Genomic DNA, 14,725 nt, shown 5'->3' on the forward strand with positions numbered 1-14,725 from the left:
TAGGACACGGGGCAGTGAGCACAGGGGGTGATGGGTGAACGGGACTGGGTGCGAGTTAGGACACGGGGCAGTGAGCACAGGGGTGATGGGTGAACGGGACTTGGTGCGAGTTAGGACACGGGGCAGTGAGCACAGGGGGCGATGGGTGAACGGGACTTGGTGCGAGTTAGGACACGGGGCAGTGAGCACAGGGGGTGATGGGTGAACGGGACTGGGTGTGAGTTAGGACACGGGGCAGTGAGCACAGGGGGTGATGGGTGAACGGGACTTGGTGCGAGTTAGGACACGGGGCAGTGAGCACGGGGTGATGGGTGAACGGGACTGGGTGTGTGTTAGGACATGGGGCAGTGAGCAGAGGGGGTGATGGGTGAACGGGACTGGGTGCGAGTTAGGACACGGGGCAGTGAGCACAAGGGGTGATGGGTGAACGGGACTGGGTGCGAGTTAGGACACGGGGCAGTGAGCACAGGGGGTGATGGGTGAACGGGACTGGGTGTGAGTTAGGACACGGGGCAGTGAGCACAGGGGGTGATGGGTGAACGGGACTTGGTGCGAGTTAGGACACGGGGCAGTGAGCACAGGGGGTGATGGGTGAACGGGACTCGGTGCGAGTTAGGACACGGGGCAGTGAGCACAGGGGGCGATGGGTGAACGGGACTGGGTGTGAGTTAGGACACGGGGCAGTGAGCACAGGGGGTGATGGGTGAACGGGACTGGGTGTGAGTTAGGGTACGGGCAGCGAGCACAGGGGGTGATGGATGAATGGGACTGGGTGTGAGTTAGGACACGGGGCAGTGAGCACAGGGGTGATGGGTGAATGGGACTGGGTGTGAGTTAGGACACGGGGCAGTGAGCACAGGGGGTGATGGGTGAACGGGACCGGGTGCGAGTTAGGACACGGGGCAGCGAGCACAGGGGGTGATGGGTGAACGGGACTGGGTGTGAGTTAGGACACGGGGCAGTGAGCACAGGGGGTGATGGGTGAATGGGACTGGGTGTGAGTTAGGACACGGGGCAGTGAGCACAGGGGGTGATGGGTGAACGGGACTGGGTGTGAGTTAGGACACGGGGCAGTGAGCACAGGGGGTGATGGGTGAACGGGACTGGGTGTGAGTTCGGACACGGGCAGTGAGCACAGGGGGTGATGGGTCAACGGGACTGGGTGTGAGTTAGGACACGGGGCAGTGAGCACAGGGGGTGATGGGTGAACGGGACTGGGTGTGAGTTAGGGTACGGGCAGCGAGCACAGGGGGTGATGGATGAACGGGACTGGGTGTGAGTTAGGACACGGGGCAGTGAGCACAGGGGGTGATGGGTGAACGGGACCGGGTGCGAGTTAGGACACGGGGCAGCGAGCACAGGGGGTGATGGGTGAACGGGACTGGGTGTGAGTTAGGACACGGGGCAGTGAGCACAGGGGGTGATGGGTGAACGGGACTGGGTGCGAGTTAGGACACGGGGCAGTGAGCACAGGGGGTGTTGGGTGAACGGGACTGGGTGTGAGTTAGGACACGGGGCAGCGAGCACAGGGGGTGATGGGTGAACGGGACTGGGTGTGAGTTAGGACACGGGGCATTGGAATAGTCCCAATAGAAAATAGTCTCTTTAGGCCAGCTTGGCCCAATCATTGTCCTTCAAGGTCCAGGCAAGCCTCATAACACCTAATGTGGTCAGCGCACATGGGCAGCAACACCATATGGCACCTGTCAATGCTGATCCAAAACTGGCGACTAGACACCATGTGAGTGTGGCTCTGCTGCTCAGTCTGCCCATGTGTCAAGCAATCAAGATGAGGAATCACTGATGATCAGGAAACTTGCATGCTGAAACAATTGGTCCCAAACCCGCGACCTCTACCACCGAGAAGGGCAAAGGCAGCAGGTGCATGGGAACACCACCACCTCCAAGTTACACACCATCCCCCAACTTGGACATATATCGGCCGTTCCTTCATCGTCGCTGGGTCAAAATCCTGGAACTCCCTCCCTAACAGCACTGTGGGAGCACCTTCACCACACGGACTGCAGCGGTTCAAGGCAGCGGCTCACCACCACCTTCTCAAGGGCAACTAGGGGTGGGCAATAATTGCTGGCCTTGCCAGCGATGCCCACATCCCGAGAATGCATAAAACAAAAGGAGCTATTTTGCACCTTCACCACGATGTCCCTGCTCACCACGGTGCCCCTGCTCACCACGGTGCCCCTGCTCACCACGGTGATCCTGCTCACCACGGTGCCCCTGCTCACTATGGTGCCCCTGCTCACCACGGTGATCCTGCTCACCACGGTGCCCCTGCTCACCACGGTGCCCCTGCTCACCACGGTGCCCCTGCTCACCACGGTGCCCCTGCTCACCACGGTGCCCCTGCTCACCACGGTGATCCTGCTCACCACGGTGCCCCTGCTCACCACGGTGCCCCTGCTCATCACGGTGACCCTGCTCACCACGGTGACCCTGCTCATCACGGGGCCCCTGCTCACCACGGTGCCCCTGCTCACCACGGTGCTCCTGCTCACCACGGTTCCCCTGCTCACCACGGTGCCCCTGCTCACCACGGTGATCCTGCTCACCACGGTGCCCCTGCTCACCACGGTGCCCCTGCTCATCACGGTGCCCCTGCTCATCACGGTGACCCTGCTCACCATGGCGACCCTGCTCATCATGGTGCCCCTGCTCACCACAGTGCTCCTGCTCACCACGGTGCTCCTGCTCACCACGGTGCCCCTGCTCACCATGGTGCTCCTGCTCACCACGGTGCCCCTGCTCACCACGGTGCCCCTGCTCACCACGGTGCTCCTGCTCACCACGGTGCCCCTGCTCACCACGGTGCTCCTGCTCACCAAGGTGCCCCTGCTCACCACGGTGCCCCTGCTCACCACGGTGCCCCTGCTCACCACGGTGCCCCTGCTCACGTACAAGTACACCCGTTTCACTCGTGTAGAGATTTCTAATGGTGTTTCACCCCTGGTTTTGGACTGGCTTCAAGTTGGCCACTTTACTTTGATCTGAATGTATGAACACCACCTTTTGCCCAGTCCCAGGACAGACAGAGACAGACCAATCACAGCTCCTGCAGCAGGGATCAAACGCCACACTTATACCGTCCACCTCGGAGTTATGAAAGTTACTCTATAGTCAGCCCCAAACTACACTGTCCAGCTCTAAAGCAGATGGGTATCACCCGACTGATATACTTCGACTGCAGCACCACAATTCAATCAAGAGAAATGACCGAAGCTAGCAGCACTGCCCATCCTGCACCTCACACGTCAATCACTGCTACTAACTCGGACTAAATTGAGCACAACAAATCAGGATGTGTAAGAGCTTGAGAGCTGCTAACCTCTGGGAGGACGTGAAACGGGGTCTGTCCTCGGTCAGGAGGCGCGATCGGGAGAAGGGGGTCCACCTGGAACTGGCAGCTCTCGACAGTGGCTGCACTGATGGCCACTCCAGCCCCTCCTGACCACTCAGCCCCTCCACTCCGGCCCCTCCTGACCACTCAGCCCCTCCACTCCGGCCCCTCCTGACCACTCAGACCCTCCACTCCGGCCCCTCCTGACCACTAAGACCCTCCACTCCGGCCCCTCCTGACCACTCAGGCCCTCCACTCCGGCCCCTCCTGACCGCTCAGACCCTCCACTCCGGCCCCTCCTGACCACTCAGACCCTCCACTCCGGTCCCTCCTGACCGCTCAGACCCTCCACTCCGGCCCCTCCTGACCACTCAGACCCTCCACTCCGGCCCCTCCTGACCGCTCAGACCCTCCACTCCGGCCCCTCCTGACCGCTCAGACCCTCCACTCCGGCCCCTCCTGACCACTCAGCACCTCCACTCCGGCCCCTCCTGACCACTCAGACCCTCCACTCCAGCCCCTCCTGACCGCTCAGACCCTCCACTCCGGCCCCTCCTGACCACTCAGACCCTCCACTCCGGCCCCTCCTGACCGCTCAGACCCTCCACTCCGGCCCCTCCTGACCACTCAGACCCTCCACTCCGGCCCCTCCAGACCACATTGCTCCAGCCTGCCCCAGATCCAAGAGTTTGCCCCAATGCGCACTGGTCAGACTCGAAGCCTCCTTATTGAAGGAACGCTGGCTTCAGGCAGACATTGAAACATCAGCAGCCACCCCCGACGCCCTGCCCCCCAACCCTCTGCAACCCTTCCCGCCCCCTGCCCACACTCTCTTACCTTGTTCGAGGCCATCTCGCTGACTGAGCGATAGGTCTGGATTGTCTCCAGCTGGTCCAGGCACCAGTCCAGCTCCTCCAGAGTTTCCTTGGCCAGTTGCTGGTAAGTTTCATCTGGAAACACAGTGTCACATGCTCGGTTAAAACTGGCAATCCCCCGCCCACCCGTACTGAGAGGTGTGGATATGCTCGTACTGCCCAGAGATAGCGCACACTGCCCTTCACCATACCCTCACACACTCACTCTCTCACACCCCCACAGGGACGGAGGGGAGGGCCAGAGTGACAGAGGGGGAGGAGGTGGGGGAAGGGATGAGGGGTGGAGGGAGAGGGAGGGGCAAAGGTAGAGGGGCGGAGGGGAGGAGCAGAGATGGAGGGGGTGGTTGGAGGGGGAGCAGTGGAGTGGAGGGGAAGGCGGAGGGGGTGGGTCGCAGAAAGATTCTGCTCTTTCTAACCAGTCGATTGGACTGTAGATCAGTGCGACATGGCCTGGGAGTGTTTGATGGGACAGTGTAGAGGGAGCTTTAATCTGTATCTAACCCCATGCTGTACCTGCCCTGGGAGTGTTTGATGGGGACAGTGTAGAGGGAGCTTTAATCTGTATCTAACCCGTGCTGTACCTGCCCTGGGAGTGTTTGATGGGACAGTGTAGAGGGAGCTTTACTCTGTATCTAACTCGTGCTGTACCTGCCCTGGGAGTGTTTGATGGGACAGTGTAGAGGGAGCTTTACTCTGTATCTAACCCGTGCTGTACCTGCCCTGGGAGTGTTTGATGGGACAGTGTAGAGGGAGCTTTAATCTGTATCTAACCCGTGCTGTACCTGCCCTGGGAGTGTTTGATGGGACAGTGTAGAGGGAGCTTTACTCTGTATCTAACCCGTGCTGTACCTGCCCTGGGAGTGTTTGATGGGACAGTGTAGAGGGAGCTTTACTCTGTATCTAACCCGTGCTGTACCTGCCCTGGGAGTGTTTGATGGGACAGTGTAGAGGGAGCTTTACTCTGTATCTAACCCGTGCGGTACCTGCCCTGGGAGTGTTTGATGGGACAGTGTAGAGGGAGCTTTACTCTGTATCTAACCCCATGCTGTACCTGCCCTGGGAGTGTTTGATGGGACAGTGTAGAGGGAGCTTTACTCTGTATCTAACCCGTGCTGTACCTGCCCTGGGTGTGTGTTTAATGGGACAGTGTAAAGGGAGCTTTACTCTGTATCTAACCTGTGCTGTACCTGCCCTGGGAGTGTTTGATGGGACAGTGTAGAGGGAGCTTTACTCTGTATCTAACCGCGTGCTGTACCTGCCCTGGGAGTGTTTAATGGGACAGTGAACTGATGGGGACTGTATCTACTGCGGGATTCTGCATGCTGTCAGTTGTCTGCAGGGGTTTTGAAGCTGACACTGTGAACACCCGACTTGCAGGGATTGCAATGGACATGAGCTACTCCCTCCATTGAACAGCGGCTGCAGGAACTGTGAGCTCTTCAGTTCCTTTGCTATGTGAGAGGTTTCATTACCTGACAGGGTGCAGAGAGCAGGCTGTGGTCCCACTGGAGACCTCCTGTGGAGGAAAATAGAAAAACAAGTTCATGTAACGTGCGGCACAGAGAGACAGGATACACGCAGACAGGAAACACGCAGACAGGCAACACGCAGACAGGAAATACGCAGACAGGCAACACGCAGACAGGATACACGCAGACAGGAAACACGCAGACAGGCAACACGCAGACAGGCAACACGCAGACAGGATACACGCAGACAGGAAACACGCAGACAGGCAACACGCAGACAGGCAACACGCAGACAGGAAACACGCAGACAGGAAACACGCAGACAGGAAACACGCAGACAGGCAACACGCAGACAGGCAACACGCAGACAGGCAACACGCAGACAGGCAACACGCAGACAGGCAACACGCAGACAGGAAACACGCAGACAGGCAACACGCAGACAGGAAACACGCAGACAGGAAACACGTAGACACGATACACACACGCAGACAGGAAACACGCAGATAGGAAACACGCAGACAGGATAGATGCAGATAGCACGCAGACACGATACACTAAGACAGCACGCAGACACGATATACGCAGACACGATACACGCAGATAGCACGCAGACATGATACACACACACAGACAGGAAACATGCAGACAGGATAGATGCAGATAGCACGCAGACACGATACACCAAGACAGCATGCAGACACGATACACGCAGACAGCAGAGATACGATACACGCAGACACGATACACGCAGACAGGAAACACGCAGACAGGAAATATGCAGACAGGAAACATGCAGGTAGCACGCAGACAGAATACATGCAGACAGGAAACACGCAGACAGGAAACACGCAGACAGGAAATATGCAGACTGGAAACATGCAGGTAGCACGCAGACAGAATACATGCAGACAGGAAACACGCAGACAGGAAACACGCAGACAGGAAACATGCAGACAGGAAACATGCAGACAGGATACGCGCAGACACGATACACGCAGACAGGAAACACGCAGACAGGAAATATGCAGACAGGAAACATGCAGGTAGCACGCAGACAGGATACATGCAGACAGGAAACACGCAGACAGGAAACACGCAGACAGGAAACATGCAGGTAGCACGCAGACAGGATACATGCAGACAGGAAACACGCAGACAGGAAACATGCAGACAGGAAACATGCAGACACGATACACGCAGACAGGAAACACGCAGACAGGAAATATGCAGACAGGAAACATGCAGGTAGCACGCAGACAGGATACATGCAGACAGGAAACACGCAGACAGGAAACATGCAGACAGGAAACATGCAGACAGGATACACGCAGACACGATACACGCAGACAGGAAACACGCAGACAGCGCAGACACGATACACGCAGAAATGTAAGAAATGGAGGCAGAGACGCGAGTAAATCGTGATGTGTAGTGTTTCCACTCCCTGATTTGATGTGGTATTGTTTTATTATTGGTGTCTACAGTGTACGTTCTAACAGGCACAGCACCCACACTGCCTTATATCAGCCAGGAATACCCTCCCTGTGCTGTGCCTGCCCTGCAGTAACTCAGTGTCTGCAGCACTTCTCACTGTCACTGGCACCAGTCAGTGCAGGCAGGTACTGCCCTCTGGAGGACAATAGCAAACACTACGCCACAGCACCGAGTAGGCAAAAAGACTTTCATTTCTATAGCGCCTTTCATGACCACCGGACGTCTCAAAGTGCTTTACAGCCAATGAAATACTTTTTTGACGTGTAGTCAATGCGGGAAACACGGCAGCCAATTTGCGCACAGCAAGCTCCCACAAACAGCAATGTGATAATGACCAAATAATCTGGGTTTTTTTGTTATGTTGATTGAGGGATAAATATTGGCCAGAACACCAGGTAGAACTCCCCTGCTCTTCGAAATAGTGGCCGTGGAATCTTTTATGTCTACCTGAGAGAGCAGACGGGTCCTCGGTTTAACATCTCATCCGAAAAACGGCACCTCCGACAGTGCAGCACTCCCTCAGTACTGCACTGGAGTGTCAGGCAGGAAGGTTAAAGCCTGTTCAAGATGCCTGCCTTCAATCTGGTCTGTGGGCTGTTTCCCAGTGTTCAGAATCTACGCAGACAAATCCTGGGATATGAATGTTAATGCAGAGGGAGTGCTCAGAGTGTACACAAGAAGCTGGTTGCTCACTGGTGGGAGTACTGAGCGTGTGCACAGATTCTTTGTGTGGACTCCCTCTGAGTTAATGTTCATGCTGAATGTGTTTGAGGTTCAGTCTGAGTGCAATAGTGTTCCTCGTAACCAATTCCACCTTTCACCAGCACCAGGGGCAGCTCACCCCAGACAAACAACCCAAAACCTCAGCCGAAGAGAATCGGCTGGAAATCCGCTGAGATTCTCCAGTGGGGGATAGGCCGGGATTCTCCGGTGGCAGGGGGGAGGGTGTGCACCGGGATTCCCGGGAGGGCGGGGGGGACCTCGGCCGGGGTTCTCCTGATGGAGGGCTTTAAAATGACGAGGGGGTTCGATAGGGTGGATGTGGAGAAACTGTTTCCACTTGTGGGTAGGTCCAGAACAAGGGGGCATAAACATAAGATAGTCATTACCAGATCAAATAAAGAATTGAGGAGGAATCTCTTTAAACAAAGAAAGAATAAACTTGCATTTACATAATGCTGTTCCTGCCCTCAGGAAGTGCTTTACAGCCATTGAAGTGCTTTTGAAGTCAGTGTTGGAATGTAGGTCACAGAGACTGGTGAGAATGTGGAACTCGCTGTCACATGAAGCGGCTGAAGATAGTGTTGATGCGTTTAAGGGGAGGCTTGATGCATACAGGGGGGAGAAGGGAATGGGGGTGTTATGGGAGCAGGGTGAGAAGAGATCATTAGAGTGGGAGGAGGCTGGTGTGGAGTATAAAGACCGGCATAGACCAGCTGGGCTGAATGGCCTGTTTCTGTGCTGTACAATCAATGGAATTCCATGTAACCTGTGATAGGTCACAGATAAGTCACAGGACCCGAATCTGCACTTCTGATTGGGTGGTGAGCAGTTATCGTGTTTCCCCTTAGCGAATGACAGAATAATTGGTGGCACGGGACTGCGCTGTGATTGGTGTGTGACTGCTCCACACTGTGTGCTGTGATTGGCTGTCTCCAGCGGGTATCTGATACTCACTTATTAGGAGGTCCTTGAGTGTTGGCCAGAACAGTGAAGTTGTTTCTCACACTGCGCAAACTCGCTAGGATCTGAGGGGAAGAGAGAAAGCAATAAGCAAAGGGCAGAACAACATGGGGTTAGATACAGAGTAAATCTCCCTCTACACTGTCCCATCAAACACTGCCAGGGCAGGTACAGGACAGGTTAGGTACAGAGTAAAGCTCCCTCTGCACTGTCCCATCAAACACTCCCAGGGCAGGTACAGCACGGGTTAGATACAGAGTAAAGCTCCCTCTACACTGTCCCATCAAACACTCCCAGGGCAGGTACAGCACGGGGTTAGATACAGAGTAAAGCTCCCTCTACACTGTCCCATCAAACACTCCCAGGGCAGATACAGCACGGGTTAGATACAGAGTAAAGCTCCCTCTGCACTGTCCCATCAAACACTCCCAGGGCAGGTACAGCACAGGTTAGATACAGAGTAAAGCTCCCTCTGCACTGTCCCATCAAACACTGCCAGGGCAGGTACAGCACAGATTAGATACAGAGTAAAGCTCCCTCTACACTGTCCTGTCAAACACTCCCAGGGCAGGTACAGAACGGGTTAGATACAGAGTAAAGCTCCCTCTACACTGTCCCATCAAACACTCCCAGGGCAGGTACAGCACGGGTTAGATACCGAGTAAAGCTCCCTCTACACTCTCCCATCAAACACTCCCAGGGCAGGTACAGCACGGGTTAGATACAGAGTAAAGCTTCCTCTACACTGTCCTGTCAAACACTCCCAGGGCAGGTACAGCACGGGTTAGATACAGAGTAAAGCTCCCTCTACACTGTCCCATCAAACACTCCCAGGGCAGGTACAGCACGGGTTAGATACAGAGTAAAGCTCCCTCTACACTGTCCCATCAAACACTGCCACGGCAGGTACAGCACAGGTTAGATACAGAGTAAAGCTCACTCTACACTGTCCTGTCAAACACTCCCAGGGCATATAATCATAGAATGGTTACAGCATGGAAGAAGGCCATTCGGCCTGTCGAGCCCGTGCCGGCTCTCTGCAAGAGCAGCTCAGCTAGTCCCACTCCCCCGCCCTTTCCCTGTAGCCCTGCAATTTTTTCTCTTTCAGGTACTTATCCAATTCCCTTTTGAAAGCTGTGATTGAATCTGCCTCCAGCACCCTTTCAGGCAGTGCATTGCAGATCTTAGCCACTCATTACGTAAAAAAGTTTTTTCTTATGTCGCCTTTGGTTCTTTTGCCAATCATCTTAAATCTGTGTCCTCCGGTTCTCGACCCTTCCGTCAATGGGAACAGTTTCTCTTTATCTATTTTGTCCAGACCCCTCATGATTTTTAACTCCTCTATCAAATCTCCTCTTAATCTTCACTGCTCTAAGGAGAACAACCCCAGCTTGTCCAATCTATCCACGTAACTGAAGTCCCTCATCCTTTGAATCATTCTCGTAAATCTTTTCTGCACCCTCTCTAAGGCCTTCACATCCTTCCTAAAGTGCGGTGCCCAGAATTGGATACAATACTCCAGTTGAGGCCCATCAAACACTCCCAGCTCAGGTACTGCATGGGTTAGATACAGAGTAAAGCTCCCGCTACACTGTCCCATCAAACACTCCCAGGGCAGGTACAGCATGGGTTAGATACAGAGTAAAGCTCCCTCTACACTGTCCCATCAAACACTCCCAGGGCAGGTATAGCACGGGTTAGATACAGAGTAAAGCTCCCTCTGCACTGTCCCGTCAAACACTCCCAGGGCAGATACAGCACAGGTTAGATACAGAGTAAAGCTCCCTCTACACTGTCCCGTCAAACACTCCCAGGGCAGATACAGCATGGATACCAGGGATGAGGGACTTCAGTTACGTGGATAGACTGGAGAAGCTGGGGTTGTTCTCCTTAGAGCAGAGAAGGTTAAGGGGAGATTTAATTGAGGTGTTCAAAATCATGAGGGGTTTTGACAGAGTAAATAAGGAGAAAGTGTTTCCAATGGCAGGAGGTTCGGTAACCAGAGGACACAGATTGAAGGTGATTGGCCAAAGAACCAGGGTGAGGTGAGAAGTATTATTTTACGCAGCGAGTTGTTGTGATCTGGAATGCGCTGCCTGAAAGGGCGGTGGAAGCAGATTCAATAGTAACTTTCAAAAGGGAACTGGAAATCTTTGAAAAGGAAAGATGGGGAAAGAATAGGGGAATGGGACTAATTGGAGAGCTCTTTCAGAGAGCCCAGTACAGGCACGGAGGGCCGAATAGCCTCCTTCTGTGCTGTCAGTTTCTATGATTTCCCATTTCTCACACCACCCAACCAGAAGACTGACTAAGACTCACAAATTAGTGTGGAGTAGTGATTATTTTTTCTGCTGTGATCCGATTCCACTAGAAATGAATTGAGAAAGAACAAAGTCATTGAATCCATACATTCAGCAGACAGAGAAGAGCTTCATCCCCTCTAAGCTCGATATGACCCCAGGTCCCAGAGGTGACGGCTGGTGTCTGACTCACAGCCCCGCCACTTACAACAATGCCTCTTCAAATATTCTGCAGTGGAATTTGAGAGAGATTCTTATTTGACTTGTGATTTTTGGAAGAATGTTGTGGAGAGAGAGTGAGAGACAGAGACAGACAGACAGTCTGTAAGAGGCTGTTTAACTTTGAACTCACCTGAGCAAAAGGAGTGACAATGAGGTCCTCGGTATGTCTGAAAGGAAAACACAGGAGTTGACAACATGGACCGACAGGCTGATCACAGACCACAAAATCCCTACAGAGACACGTACAGAGAGATTGAGATAGTTATCGGCAGAGCGAGAGGTACAGCAAGTGAATAAGAAAGAAAGACAAGAGATATGGTTATAGACAGAGGGAGAGATGGAGAGAAAGAGTGAAAGAAAGACACAGATACAGTTTGATAATGCTCCTGTGAAGCACCTTGGGATGTTTTACTTTATTAAAGGCGCTATATAAATGCAAGTTGTTATAGGTGGAGGGAGAGATAAAGAAAGACAGAGATACACACGCAGAGGGAGAGATAGAGAGAGAGACAGAATGAGGAGATACAGAAAGAGAGAGGGATATACAGGGATTTACTCAGATGATACCAAGGATGAGAGGCTTTAGTTATGAGGGGAGACTGGAGTTGGTGGGACTCTCGTCACTGGAACAGGGAAGTTATGGGCAGATCTGACAGAGGTTTTAACATTCGGCGGGGTTTTTCAGAAGGTAAATAGGGTAAACCTATTCTCAGTGGTTGGTGAGTCAAGAGCATAAATTTAAGATCATAAATTTAAGAAGTGTGAAGTGGGGCGGGCTAACAAGGCAAGGGAATACACTATAAATGGTCGGACACTGAGAAGTGCAGAAGAACAGAGGGACCTTGGAGTGCATGTCCACAGATCCCTGAAGGTAGCAGGACAGGTAGATAAGGTGGTTAAGAAGGCATACGGGATACTTTTCTTTATTAGCCGAGGCACAGAATATAAGATCAGGGAAGTTATGCTTGAACTGTATAAAACACTAGTTAGGTCACAGCTAGAGTAATGTGTACAGTTCTGGTCACCACATTACAGGAAAGATGCGATTGCACTAGAGGGTGCAGAGGAGATTTACCAGGATGTCACCGCTGACAGGGAACTTACCTGGACCAGCTGGAATAAAAAGCTAGTCTCAGTAATGGTGACCATGAAACTACCGGATTGTCGTAAAAACCCATCTGGTTCACTAATGTCCTTCAGGGAAGGAGATCTGCTGTCCTTACCCGGTCTGGCCGATATGTGACTCCAGACCCATATGTGGTTGACTCTTAACTGCCCTCTGAAATGGCCCAGCAAGGCACTCAGTTGTAAAAAAAACGCTACAATAAACAATAAGAATGAAACCGGACGGACCACCCTGCATTGACCTCGGCACCGGCTACGGACACGGCCCAGTCGACCCTGCAAAGTCCTCCTCACCAACATCTGCGGACTTGTGCCAAAATTGGGACAGCTGTCCCACAGACTAGTCAAGCAACAGCCTGACTTAGTCATACTCACAAAATCATACCTTTCAGTCAATGTCCCAAACTCCTCCATCACCATCCCTGGGTAAGTCCTGTCCCACCAGCAGGTCAGACCCACCAGGGGTGGTGGCACAGTGGTATACAGTCGGGAAGGAGTGGCCCTGGGAGTCCTCAACATTGACTCCAGACCCCATGAAGTCTCATGGCTTCAGGTCATGCATGGGCAAGGAAACCTCCTGCTGATTACCACCTACCGCCCTCCCTCAGCTGATGAATCAGTATCCCTCCATTTGGAAGAAGCACTGAGAGTAGCGAGGGCACAGAATGTACTCTGGGGACTTCAATGTCCATCACTAAGAGTGACTCAGTAGCACCACAACTGACCGAGTCCTGAAGCACATAGCTGCCAGTCTGGGCCTGCGACAGGTGGTGAGCGAACCAACAAGAGGGAAAAACCTACTTGACCTCGTCCTCACCAATCTTCCTGTTGCAGATGCATCTGTCCATGACAGCATTGGCAGCAGTGACCACCGTACAGTCATTGAGGAGAAGAAGTCCCGTCTTCACACTGAGGACACCCTCCATCGTGTTGTGTGGCACTACCACCGTGCTAAATGGGATAGATTCAGAACAGATCTAGCAGCTCAAAACTGGGAATCCATGAGGCGCTGTGGGCCATCAGCAGCAGAATTGTATTTCACCACAATCTGTAACCTCATGGCCCGACATATCCCTCACTCTACCATTACCATCAAGCCAGGGGACCAACCCTGGTTCAATAAGGAGTGTAGAAGAGCATGTCAGGAGCAGCACTAGGCGTACCTAAAAATGAGGTGCCAACCTGGGGAAGCTGCAACACAGGACTACATGCATGCTAAAAAGCAGAAGCAGCATGCTTTTGACAGGGTTAAGTGATCCCACAATCAACGGATCAGATCAAAGCTCTGCAGTCCTGCCACATCCAGTCGTGAATGGTGGTGGACAATTAAACAACTAACGGGAGGAGGAGGCTCCAAGAATATCCCCATTCTCGTGAGTGCAAAAGACAAGGCTGAAGTGTTTGCAGCCAGAAGTGCCGAGTGGATGATCCATATCGGCCTACTCCTGAGGTCCCCACCATCACAGAAGCCAGTCTTCAGCCAATTCGATTCACTCCACGTGATATCAAGAAACGGCTGAGCGCACTGGATACAGCAAAGGCTATGGGCCCCGACAACATCCTGGCTACCGTGCTGAAGACTTGTGCTCCAGAACTAGCCGTGCCTCTAGCCAAGCTGTTCCAGTACAACTACAACACTGGCATCTATCTGACAATGTAGAAAACTGCTCAGGTATGTCCTGTCCACAAAAAGCAGGACAAATCCAATCCGACCAATTACTGCCCCATCAGTCTACTCGCAATCATCAACAAAGTGATGGAAGGTGTCATCGACAGTGCTATCAAGCGGCACTTACTCACCAATAACCTGCTCACTGATGCCCAGTTTAGGTTCCGCCAAGACCACTCGGCTCCTGACCTCATTACAGCCTTGGTCCAAACATGGATAAAGGAGCTGAATTCCAGAGAAGTGAGATGACTGCCCTTGACATCAAGGCAGCATTTGACTGAGTGTGGCATCAAGGAGCCCTAATAAAACTGAAGTTAATGGGAATCGGGGGGGAAAACGCTCCACTGGCTGGAGTCATACCTAGCACAAAGGAAGATGGTTGTGGTGGTTGAAGATCAATCATCACAGCCCCAGGACATCGCTGCAGGAGTTCCTCAGGGCAGTGTCCTAGGCCCAACCATCTTCAGCTGCTTCATCAATGACCTTCCCTCCAACATAAGGTCAGAAATGGGGATGTTCACTGATGACTG

At 53.2% G+C, this 14,725-nt stretch overlaps 1 protein-coding gene across 1 annotated transcript in view; it reads right to left on the bottom strand.

The window, feature by feature from the left end:
• LOC147097805 (3',5'-cyclic-AMP phosphodiesterase 4D-like) overlaps nt 1-11,608 on the bottom strand; it is a 66,311-nt gene extending 54,703 nt beyond the window's left edge. The window contains exons 1-4 of the mRNA XM_085971924.1: nt 11,532-11,608; nt 8,874-8,944; nt 5,703-5,746; nt 4,193-4,305 (exon numbers count right to left, since the gene is read on the bottom strand). Coding sequence (XP_085828050.1) covers nt 4,193-4,207 — 15 coding nt within the window. The 5' untranslated portion in view covers nt 4,208-4,305; nt 5,703-5,746; nt 8,874-8,944; nt 11,532-11,608. The remainder of the gene's footprint in view (nt 1-4,192; nt 4,306-5,702; nt 5,747-8,873; nt 8,945-11,531) is intronic.
• Nucleotides 11,609-14,725: the final 3,117 nt, after the last annotated feature.

The sequence above is a fragment of the Somniosus microcephalus genome, chromosome 31 (assembly GCF_052327205.1).
Source record: "Somniosus microcephalus isolate GS21.2 chromosome 31, FLI_Smic_1.0, whole genome shotgun sequence".
NCBI classification, from domain to species: Eukaryota; Metazoa; Chordata; class Chondrichthyes; order Squaliformes; family Somniosidae; genus Somniosus; species Somniosus microcephalus.